Consider the following 11,683-nt stretch of genomic DNA (forward strand, 5'->3'; position numbering starts at 1 on the left):
CAACCACCGCTCACCTGACGGCGCGGATCAATCAACGATATTTGGTTTCTGACCAATCGTAGTCGTTCCCGCCATGGTCTTCAAGGTCTTCAACGTCGCCAAGGTAGTACAAGAGACCGACCTGTACAATTTTCTCCTCAGCCTCCATTTTACCCTCGTTTTTGCTGAGCCTCCGGCTATGTTTTGCACGTGTTAATATCGCATTCGTATTATCCGTTTCTGTGATTTTTGTTTCTTTAGGCATGATCATGGGCTTCGTCCAAAGCAGTACACATGTAATTTAATTTGGAAACCTAGCATCCGCTTATAAACTGAATCGTCTAGCAAAACTCACATTCGTAACACCATTTAGAGTAACAACCTCTCACTATAATCTCAAGCGTTATTTTCTACAATCATTAATTGAAACAATCTTATCATCCTAACCCACTTTCAGTGGATCGCTTGACACGCCTGGGGGAAAATGCTTCCGCGCTATTGGATGCAGTTTGAAAATTCACCTTTGGCAGCATTTCACTTCATGATTGGTATATTGGCAAAGTTTCATGATGCGCGTGCAGCAGACGACATTCAATGCACGCACACCGTTTCAACACTGTCATGTCAGGTCAGCTGTGTTGTTTACCCCCAGATGACCCCAATAGCTAAAACAGCCCTGTTAAAAAGATAGTCTGTATACCGGCGATTGTCGGCCTCAGCCCTTATGAACCGCAGCCAGTTCATGCATAGATCATTCATCTTTCTCGCCACGCTGCCTGTGTTTACGACGGAGAGCAAACAAGGTTTTTTGTGACGTACACACGAGCAAGAACAAGTTCACCTGGGGAGCTAAACCCAAAGTGAGACAGACTGCTCCCAAAGCTAAAAACACAGAGCAAACAATGCACCACGCCGGTACGAGTGTCATATCAAATGCCTAAAGAGCTGGCGATATTTTGCACTTTTGACTTCGACCGACTCCAACGGCAGGTGTCTCTGGACACGACACATTTTGCTTGGCAGTCGCTTGAAGTTAGTCACTTGGAGTCGGGCCGTAGCACATTCTGTTGCCCGCGCTAACAGGCACGACACAGCCGGCCGTGACGTCCCATCACGCCGTGTGACGCCGTCATGCCGTCAGGCACGCGCCTCGCGCACTCATCGACGGGCTTGCGGCGCCGTTGAGCGAGCACTTCCGCAGTTGCGTCCCCTGGCGTCCGCTCGACCTAGCCGAAGACAGATCGTGGCTGTCGTGCCTCAGCACTGGTCGCAGGCAAAGAGCTGAACTCCAGCTTGGGCGGGCCGCCCGCCGATCTCTCCAGCCGTCTCTGCAAGGCCGCTGATCTCTCCAGCCGGCCCTGCGAAGCCGCCGATCTCTCAGCCGTCCCTGCGAAGCCGCCGATCTCTCAGCCGTCCCTGCTAGGCCGCCGATCTCTCCAGCCGTCCCTGCTGGGCTGCCGACCTCTCCAGCAGGCCTTGCGGACTTACCAATCTCTCCAGAAGACCCTGCGAGTTCGCCAATCTCCCAGCAGGCCCTGCGAGCCCGCCGACCTCTCGACAACGCCCGAGACCGTCCGACCTCCGCAGCGATCCCAAGGGCGGGCCGCTGCCTCAGCGCTGACCCGCCGCTGAGCGGCGCTGGCGCCGCGCCAGCGTCCCGCGGCTGTCCCTTCACGTGCCGAACTGCCACAGCAGCACCAGCATGAGGGCGGCGGCGGCAGCGGGCGGCGGCAGCTCCGCGCCGCCTCCGGACGTGTGCATCGCCGCAGGCGTTTCGCCTGCAACGGAGTGGGCGCGTGAGACACTGCGTGTACTCGGTTCCGGGCTGGAACAGGCCAGGACATGCGGACCTCGCGGACATAGAGGCTCACAAAAATGGACACCGGATCGGGAGAACAGGTGAACGGAGGGGCAAAAATGGACCCATAAACTGGGTTGCGTGGGAAGCGGGATCATAGAACAATATGTGAGATAACACAGGGTGGGACAACGGGGAGACGGTTTGAGAACACGGAAACGAAAAATAAAAATATAGCAGACAAGATCTGCTCACAGACAGGCTCCGACCAAACTCTGAATACAATCAGAAAAAATAACGTGGCAAGAAACTGTCAACGACGGCTGTAAGTGTGCGTTCAAGTAATACTGCTTTGTGATACTGATTTATTTTTGTGTCGAGCTTTCTGTTCGTTATCCAAGAGCTTTTCTGGTTTGTTGTTGCCTCACGTTTATGCGTCGAGGAGCGTCGAGTCTGCGGCCGCGTCCATAAAGCCTCGAGCTGACGCGTGCGAGGATCGATCCCGGCCGCGTCGCCTGTTAACGCGGCGATCTGCACGCGATCTCTCCGTTTGACCCGCACCGCATCGGTCTTCGTCAGCCGCAATCAAAAACGCATCGCGGTGGAGCGCTACCCGTCCGCGCCCTGAGGTCCAGCACCGGCGCTCGTCAGCAGAGCTGACGTTCAGCACCGGCACCCGTCAGCAGTCCTGAGGTCCAGCACCGGCGCTCGTCAGCAGAGCTGAGGTCCAGCGTCGGCGCTCGTCAGCAGTCCTGACGTTCAGCGCCGCAGCACGTCAGAAGCCCTTAAGGCCAGCGCAGGCGCTCGTCAGCGCCCTAGAGGTCCGCATCAGGCGCTCCTCAACAGCCCCCAGGTCCAGCACCGACTGTCAGCGACCCTCGTGTCCAGCACCGACCGTCAGCGACCCTCGTGCCGAGCGCCGATGTCAGTCAGCAAACACCCGTGCCTGACCACGTTAGCACGTCATTGGCGCCCGAGGCGGACGTCCGGCGCCCGGCGCGATGTATGAGTCAGCTCCCCCTGCGTCAGGTCAGCCGTTTGAGCCCCCGAGCCGGATATATGAGTCAGCTCGGGTACTCAGCAAGCCAGTCGTCTGCGGTCCGGCCGGCTGTTCACGCCTACGGCCCGGTCGATCCGGCACCTCGGGCCGAGCACGACGGCCGCGCCGCGTGGGGAGGGGGAGGGCAGCCCGCTGTCTACTCGCCGTCCCACTAGTCCAATATAGGTGCAATATATCGGCCCCCGGCGGCCGGCAACGCCGTGGAGTATTGGGCCGGCCGCCGTCGCGCGCGCCACGGCAGCGGTTACGGCAAGTCGTGAGTGGTCTGAGCAGCGAGATCGAGTGACGCCTGCCGACTTCGGCCCCTCTTTTTTCTCCTTTTTTTCTTCAACCGATCCATCCGCTGGTAGGGAGTCCGGCCATCGCCGCCAGCTGTGCATTTCCTAATGAGACCAGCGGGTACTCGCCACACTACCATTTCTCGGGGTTTAGTTCTGAATTATAAAGCAGATTCAGAATGTTTTATGCTTAGATTAATCGTGGTTGCTTTTTCGATTGCAAATTGCGTGAACGCGGCTAATTGGAGCTTACAGAAATCATAGAGCGATAGGTTCTAGACAGTCTGTAATTCACCACACATCTCCAGACGTCTCCGCTAATAGCCGAGCCTGGAACCGTAATGTTCACTCATATCACCCGGCCCAGCCCGTGACCCGTAACATATGGATACCAATTGGATTACGACCCAGCCTGTGAATGCCTCCATGACTGACCGCATGCAGACGAGATGCACAAAGCAGTGTTGCCGCGGGGACAAAGGCCTTGAGTCTCGGTAAAGGTAGGAAAGAGCTTCTAGGAAACGGGTCTGGCCTCATATGTCAGGGTTGAGTGCATCAGCGAACAGGCAGGTAAATAAGAACTTCACAATGAAATAAACAACACTCTTTTCAAAGCCAGGAAAGGTTCCCAATTCATAGCATCCCGTACGTGGTCTAATGCGTTCAAAGGTTGGAACTTGCAGCATAATAGTATTCAGAGCAGCTACAATGCAGCGTCGTTTTCCGTATCAGAGGGGCATTCCGACATAGGTCACAAGCCAAGATATGAAAATCCCAAGGGTCAAAAGACAAATGAAAACCAGCCAAGTAACAAAATCAAAGAAAATCTGTTATACTTGAAGGGTTTTAAAATAACCTTTGGTAATGCAGATGACCAAAGATCCAGTTTCATTAAACTTCGTCAATGGCAAATGGCATTGGCTCAATGCAAACCATTGACATGGAAAGCTTGCGTCATTCTGACTGACATGGTCTCGACGGGATCGTGAAGCTCAAACGACGGAGAGCTACCATTCATATTGGCAAGTTCCCTGAACGGGTATTGGTGGCGCCACGGAAATGAGTGACGGCTCCGCATCGACTGGATGGCTAGGGGAGGGGGGAGGGCAGTTCGTGACCTTTGCCTCCCATCTGGTCATCCCCGGGGCGCCGTCGCCCGGCACGGCCCGCTTGCGTCGGGGATACCCTCTCCATGGACAGCTACGGACAACGCGTAGCTCCGAGGGCTGGCAAACACGGGTCCCATCCCGCAGCGTGGGCTTAGCCCGGCGCAAACGCGGCGTGACATCCCCGCCGACAGCGATGACTCGCCTTTCAGCACGTGCACGATGATGCTGGCGACCTGTGCGTTGGACGGGCTGCAACTGTAGACGCCAGAGTCGGCTGGGCCGGCCCGGCGGATCAGCAGGTGGGACGTGGTGACCTCACCCTTCTCGGTCACCACGTTGACCCCGCCACGCGGCGAGTCGTAGCTGATGACCTGACCGCAGTGGAGAGGGAAGGGGCGAGGGTCACATGGGGGAGCGGCACGTCACGTTTTCCGGCGTTCCCGCAGCAGCGACCGCGCCGCATCACCAGCGTTGCTCCGCCGCATCAGCCCAGGCTTCCATTCTCAGCCACCGTTCCGAAAGCTCGGTGTCGTACTCGTCAAATGTTATGTCCACAGCTCCGCGGAATGAGAGCTGACCCCGTGCTTGACCTGCCGCTGGAGAGCCAGGGCCTGGCGCCGCCCGTGCGCTGCTCCACCCGCCGTCCTTACCTGACCGCCGTGGTACCAGAAGATGTACTCGGGCGGCTCTGGCGAGTTGGTCACCAGACAGGTGAGGTTGAGCAGGCTGCCGCGGTTGATGTACATGTCGGAGCCGCCCAGCACTCGCGACTCGGGCACTGGCCACGGAAGGGCGCCATGTCAGGCGCGCCAATAGGATCATCAGAGCACACGCATCGAGCCTGCTCCAGCCTCCCAATGTCAGTTCTATCGAATTGCTTCCACTTTGTAGCATGGACGTGTGACCAGCAACGCACTAAGTACACCCATTTAGCTTCTGTTAGTTTTGCTAGCAACGCCAATCGTGCCCATTGATATCCGTTGCCTTTGATGCCAAAAGTGCATTTGAACCCATCTCATGATCGCAGACAATAAAGTATGTTGTAGCATTGTTGTTTACGACTGAAAACGTATTTCAGATGGTTTACATTAATGCTGAATGAGCTTGAAACCAGCTTAAACATGCTGGTTATTTTCGTTCACGATAGCCCATAAGCGGAAGAATGCCTCAGATAGTAAAAGTGTTAGAACTAGTCCTGGAATCGACTTGATCTAATCCTAATCGACTAAATTAGTTCAACCATCTTGGAAAGTGCGCATGCTGTGACACCATCGGACTCATGTTCCTACGCATTTGGGTAAAACGACGGAAAAGAATACGCTAACTTGACTTTGACTAACTTTGGATAGAAAAGAGCTAGCTTGGCATCAAACACTAAACTGGACTGATATCATTCTAACGTTACAGCAGCCTTATGAATGTTACGGGGCTTAATGAAACTGCATGACGTAACCATTTCCACACGTGTAAAAACGAAATGCCGGCAGGTATGACGCTCACAGCGCTGATAATGTAATATGAGTATGACGGTTTTTTTGACATCGTGCGGCGTATAGGTTTCATAGTGGGATCATGCCTCGATGAACTAACTGGATATGAGGTTAAACTCTCAGAACAAGTATAAGCAAATCGTATCCTCCGATAGCCGACACTTTCGTCACAATTTGCTGAACTGTTCAGAAGCTCTAAAAAAGGACATCTGAAATATCGTACGAGAATTAAACTGAAAAAAATCGTCTGAAATATTGTGCAAGACACTGACTTACTCGATTTTATAAGCCGCGTGCCATAAGTAACTTAGGAGCAAAATAATGACATATAGTAATGCTTTTTATCGTTACATTGCAGAGTACGGGACCGGCAATTGACGTTACCGCTTTCCGATACGCTACAGCCAGGGCCCAACCAATCACCAGCGCTGGATGTTTTTGGTCGGTCATTCGCTAATGGACTTTCGTCCTAAGGAACCACGTGACCTGCACTTAGATGAGCAAACAAATGTGTTGTTTTGACCCGACGGACGGTGACAAAGGGCGACAGTAAAGTCGGCGCCCATCGTTTCGAAATGCCTTGCACCTGGGGGGTGCCGAGCGAGCAGCGGTGGCACCGGTCCGCGCCCGTGAGTTTCTCTCGCTTTAGGAGCGAGAACAAGCCGCGGGCCGTCTTTTCCACGCCAGGGACAAGTCTTCTTAATCTGAATACCTTCGCAAGATATTACGATTGTGATGCTGCTTCGGAAGGCTGACGTTAAACAGCCACGATTTCCCACTCGTTCAGGGTGTTGCTGGACCGCCACGTCTGTTCCGATGGCCGACGCAGACGACGTCAGTCGGAGCGCCGCGTTAAAGCCCCGAGACGCCGCCTTTCTGGGCCGGCCATCCCATCCAGAGATTGGATCGGCCGTCATTTTCGGCTCGGAAAAGACAGGTCGAAGCCGAAGCGGCGCTCCTTTGTAGCGAGCCCGCAGAACGCGCTGACTAATAGCCGTCTGGCTGTCGTCACACACGGCGTCTTTTGACCGAAACAGAACCCCGGATCAGCGTGAGCGATGCCCGCTGGCGCACGTCATCAGCAGAGCAGAAAACAGCGTGACAAACGACGCTGGGATGAGCCGTCATCAGTTACCAGCGGGCTGGCGGGCTGCGGAGCGGGTGCCCCCGGCGCTCACGGGTCGACCCCGGCCGCACTCACCGACCACACGCAGCCGGACCGGGTACGAGATGAGCGGCTGGCTCGAGATCTGGCACTCGTACAGGCCAGAGTCGGTCGGCTGCGCGAACTTGATCATGAGCGTCCAGTCGTTGCGCGCCGCGTCGCGGGCCACCTGAAAGCGGGCGTCGTTGGTGTAGGTGTCGGTGCCGGCCGTAAGGATGTGCAGGTCCCTGCTGCGGATCCACGACACCTGCAACACGTGTAATAGAGCCGCGTGAGAGGGGCGAGAGGTGAGTCCGCGGTCCGCTGCCACAGCGAGTCTCTCGCAGCAGGCCATTTCCGGCCGCCAAGCTCGGTTGTTTCGCCTGTCATGCGTGCGAGCCCGGGCAGACCAATGACCGCCAGGTGTGCCCGGGGCGGGGCCGGTGCGTGGCTCGGTCCATCACCGTCTGGCAACTGGACGGTGGGAGGTCCGAGACCGCCCGATTCCAAGAACCGGCCCGGCGCCGCTGCTGGGGAGCGAGCTTGGCACGGCTTAAAGGGAGTGTCCCACATTGATATCTCGTTTGTAACTGAAATAGCCATCTTGAAGACCTTTCGGTGCTGTTCGCGATCCGGTCTTTTTTAAGAATTTTAAGTCCCTCTAGTTTCTGAGCCACACGCCTGCGAAAATGTGGAAAGGTACATTGAGGAAAGTCTTTAAAAGTCGCCTCGGCATGCATGACGTCATATTGACGCCATCCAAATCCTGCCATTCCATGAATCATGCGACGAGCAAGGCCCAGAAAATTCTAACTATCCAGGTGTTCCTATCTAGCGTTCGTGAACGCGCTTTCCATATACACCGGCCGTCAATTGGCTCGCAATCAATGTGTTGCAAGGTACGATGACGTAATCAAACCATAGTGCACTGATGAGCACATTTACTTTACAGAAAATTGTGCTGTCTAGAGCAGCGTTTTTCCTTTTTCTCTTTTTTTCTTTTCACTTTCACAAAGCATACCGATAGTTATAAGTGAGCTTGTCTCACCATATCCGATGTTTGTTTTAACATTCACAAATGTGAAACATTCTCTTTAATGGCCACGGTCGGTGGCGTCCACTCCGCATGGCGCCGACGCACTGCCGCCTCCCTCCACACTCGAAATACCACAGCCACTGTCCTTAAGCAGCTCTTTGCTGCAGCTGCCTGCAACAGGGCCCACTGCTGATGATTCCGTGATGCACATGCTCCACCGCAGGCCGCTGCCGCACCCGCAATAAGAACTAGGGCACCGTATTCATTAGACACCACACTCCAGGCCGTTTGAAAACGGGGACAGTCGCCGCTGGCCAACATAAATGAGAAAACAAATGATGATAAATCTGACAAAGTAACGCCCCTGGTAGTACCTTAATGAAATCACAGAGCGTCTAACATCTATAATACATTGGTCGTCTAGGATTCGCATGAACACAATCGTCCAGACTCGTGATTGTTGTATTGATCGTCAACTCTTGAAAGCGTAAGCGGACGTGCAAAACTGTGCAGAGCTCTGGTAGCTCGGTCAGAGGGTCAGGTAACAACGTCAACAGCCTACAGCAGGCCATTTACCGCAACAGATTCTACATTTTGTTTTCAGTAAATCCATGAGCTATCATCGCCAGTCATGGCAGTGTCCAAGAAGTTCATTAGGCTGTCTCACCACTGTTTCCGTCAACTATGAACAGTGAAAAAGAACTCATGGCCCATGTAAATGTGCACGACATTGTTGCCGTTACACCACCAGCGTGACCAAACTCAAACCAAGTAGATCCATCCGATTAAATGACTCGATAAATCATCTCAGTATCGTACACGAGCAGGTCAGAGCCGAGATTTGCCTTCTCAAACTCACCGAATGACTGCTGGCATGTTTTAATCTAAGAAAAGGACAGACCAAACGCTAATCACCGCCCGCTCTCCGATGCATGCTTCACCTTACATGCTGCAAAATTCGTCAAAGTTTTCGAAAGTGAGGGGTCCGTGTGATTATTACGGCCCAAAGCGCTCCAAATGCTTTATGCCATCTCCAAATTAGTCCGATCAGGAGAGCGCATGTGTGCAGATTCGGCTGCCAATCCGCGCCGAATGCTGCCTGGTAATGGATGTGTCTAGAAACAATCGAAGATGTACATCGTAAGAGGTATTGTCAGTATATGGGATGCACGATTCGCTTGTTCATCAAAAATAAAAAGGGTTTACTTGGAAAGCAATATCAAAAAGCATGAAGAGTGTTCGCAAGTAGGTTGAAATTAGTCGGAAGAGTACCGCCGATGTGCAATAAATATGTCCACCTTCTTAGAGCTGTCATTCAAAAGCAAAAGAGAAGAGGACTTGTCTTACATGAATTTCGCGCATTGATGTCACATACTTGGCTGTCTCTCAGCCGATCACGATCTTCAAAAACGGGCACGACTTAAAGGCAAAAGAAACCCAAAACAAAGCAGAGGCCAGTTATCAAGTGCCACGAGAGAGCACACAAGTAGTTATATGCGTCGTATAGAACAGGCTCGTACATAATATCCGTAGAAGCTCAACATACTCCCAAACAGAAAATCGTAACCAAAAGCTTTAAACCATAGGTCCTTGATGTTTGGAAACGAATCGCAAAAGTTGAGGCTAATTGTTGCTTTACAGATTCCCTGCGGGCCATCCCAGGGCCTTCTGGTCACCGCGGGTCACCATACCACCGCTCAGCGGCCCGTTTGGTCGTCAGAGGCGTACCGCTGTATCTTCACGACCTTCTGGATACATGGACTGTCGTGAGGTTCTCAAGACCCCTTTGTCCACTAGGAGGCCCCTACCACCTCAGAAAAGCATTTTTGGCTGTCCGCATATCTCTCTGACAGCTCAGGAGCCCTTTGAACGCCACGGTTTGGTGAACGTCCACGGCTCTCTATCCGCTCAGCGATCCTGAGGCAGCTCAGGGGCCTGTTACCTGCGCAGGGGCCCATCTCACACGTATCAGGGGCCCGCCTGACTGCTGAGGGCGTCCTGGCCGGGAAAAGAAATGTTTGGCCGCGAAGAACCCTCTGGCTATATCGTCATGACCATCAGAAAACGAGTTTTGGCTGCTCAAAGCTCCTTTGACTGCCCCATCTGCTGCTTAATAGTTCTTCTGGGTTCTTGTGGCCCCTCGCCCGCCCAGACACCCTGGAAGCCCAGAGGTCGCACTAAACGCTCAGGGTTCTATCCGTGCTCCGTCTGGTCGCTTAGGGGCCCGGATACCTGCTCGGAGTCCTTTCTTGCTACTAAGCTTGTACTTTGTTCACGCCCTTGCTATTTTTCCATTATTCGATCAGTTGTTTATAATTGCATAAATAATTTTATAAGTTAGTTGTGCTTAATTGAGGTGGGATGCTAAAATTTGCAACGCAGAAGTAGGGGAAACCATGGTTGGTAGGCTTGATGTAAATCTCCGTTTGACATTGTGTTGTTCCTCATTTCGGCTGTCATCTGTGGGTCTACATATGGTGACCCCTTTCTATACCGGGCATGATGCATAGAAAATGACGACTTTGTGATTATCAGTGTTCCGTTGTTCAAGGAAACCCAGCGTTGTGCGTTTGCTCCATGGAGAACAACCAACCGATCCAGCCGTCCAAAACTTTTTTCTTCCAAAATCACATTGGAGCCACAGACAGGTTTTACTTTACTTTGGGTCCATTTTCTGCACTCTTTCAACAGTTGATTACATCTTTCAATACAGGCCCGTTGCCGCAACATCAACACACCGCTATTGTGTCATTTTCACAACTGGCAATGAGAAATATGGCCAAAGCAAGCTAGACTAGTTTTTTATGAAACAAGTAGTGTGGGATCCTGCCCCCGCTCCGCCATTTCTGGAAGCTACACGCTGACATCTTTCTGTGTTATTATTTCATTGTAATGAGCCGTAAAGCTTTGAAATGGAGTACTAAAGCAAACACTGTAAGAAAAGCTAGCTGGTTTGAATAACCGTATATTCATTAAGCACAAGCGAAAGCTGCCCGAGAAGACATCATTGGTGCCAAACTCGGCTGTACATCGCGCAGATAGTCATCTAGGTATGCGTAATCATTACTGTTGCAAGCAAGTCGGGCATGTGGTGTTTGTTATCAGCCGTTTCGCTCCACTCACCGCGCTTACATTCGACACCAATTTTTTGTTGTGGCAGTTCTTTTTGTGTGCAAAAATCAACCAGTTATGTTACCACCGTCCAAAACAACGTATCATCATATGACATTTTCATGCTTTGAAAGTGAACAGATGTCCGTCATCTTGATTTCATGATCTGAGCAGCTCTGTGCTATTTCATATATTGACTCGACCTGGGCTACAGCCTGGCCAGACTTTGCTGCGATCTAGGCCGCAGGCCAAGCGAGATGTACTTGAGCGTTGAGAAACATGTTCCACTTGAGCGGCTCGAACCAGCCGAACCAGCCCAGCCGTCATGATTTCCCCAGGCCAATGTCTTCACGCCCATTGATCCCATTATTGTCTAGTTTTCGGGAAGCGCAGTTCCTTGAAAGTTGTGGCATCTAAATCATCAGGCAAACTCTTAAGTCACACACCTTGTTTAATTAGACGTGATATTTCTGGAGCCTTATTATGCGAACAAATCTACCCTTACCAATCGATTAAGATGGAAAACGTGCAATACGGTAGTTGCCAAAATGCCGTACAAGGCGGGTCGCGCTGTGCTGCGTTCTAAACGACCTGGCGTCACAGCGACACCAAATCGATACCGACTGACAGGACGAGGACGGGCAAGTCTACCCACAAAAGCGTGGATCGATGTTGGCA

The 11,683-nt window shown here is 52.6% G+C and overlaps 1 protein-coding gene across 1 annotated transcript in view; it reads right to left on the reverse strand.

The window, feature by feature from the left end:
* Positions 1-522: 522 nt before the first annotated feature.
* The window catches only part of LOC119101076 (neuronal growth regulator 1), a 41,862-nt gene continuing 30,701 nt past the window's right edge, over positions 523-11,683 (reverse strand). The window contains exons 3-6 of the mRNA XM_037224330.1: positions 6,916-7,126; positions 4,875-5,002; positions 4,427-4,595; positions 523-1,757 (exon numbers count right to left, since the gene is read on the reverse strand). Coding sequence (XP_037080225.1) covers positions 1,651-1,757; positions 4,427-4,595; positions 4,875-5,002; positions 6,916-7,126 — 615 coding nt within the window. The 3' untranslated portion in view covers positions 523-1,650. The remainder of the gene's footprint in view (positions 1,758-4,426; positions 4,596-4,874; positions 5,003-6,915; positions 7,127-11,683) is intronic.

Source organism: Pollicipes pollicipes, unplaced genomic scaffold, assembly GCF_011947565.3.
Source record: "Pollicipes pollicipes isolate AB1234 unplaced genomic scaffold, Ppol_2.1 Scaffold_4881;HRSCAF=5763_pilon_pilon_pilon, whole genome shotgun sequence".
NCBI lineage: Eukaryota > Metazoa > Arthropoda > Thecostraca > Pollicipedomorpha > Pollicipedidae > Pollicipes > Pollicipes pollicipes.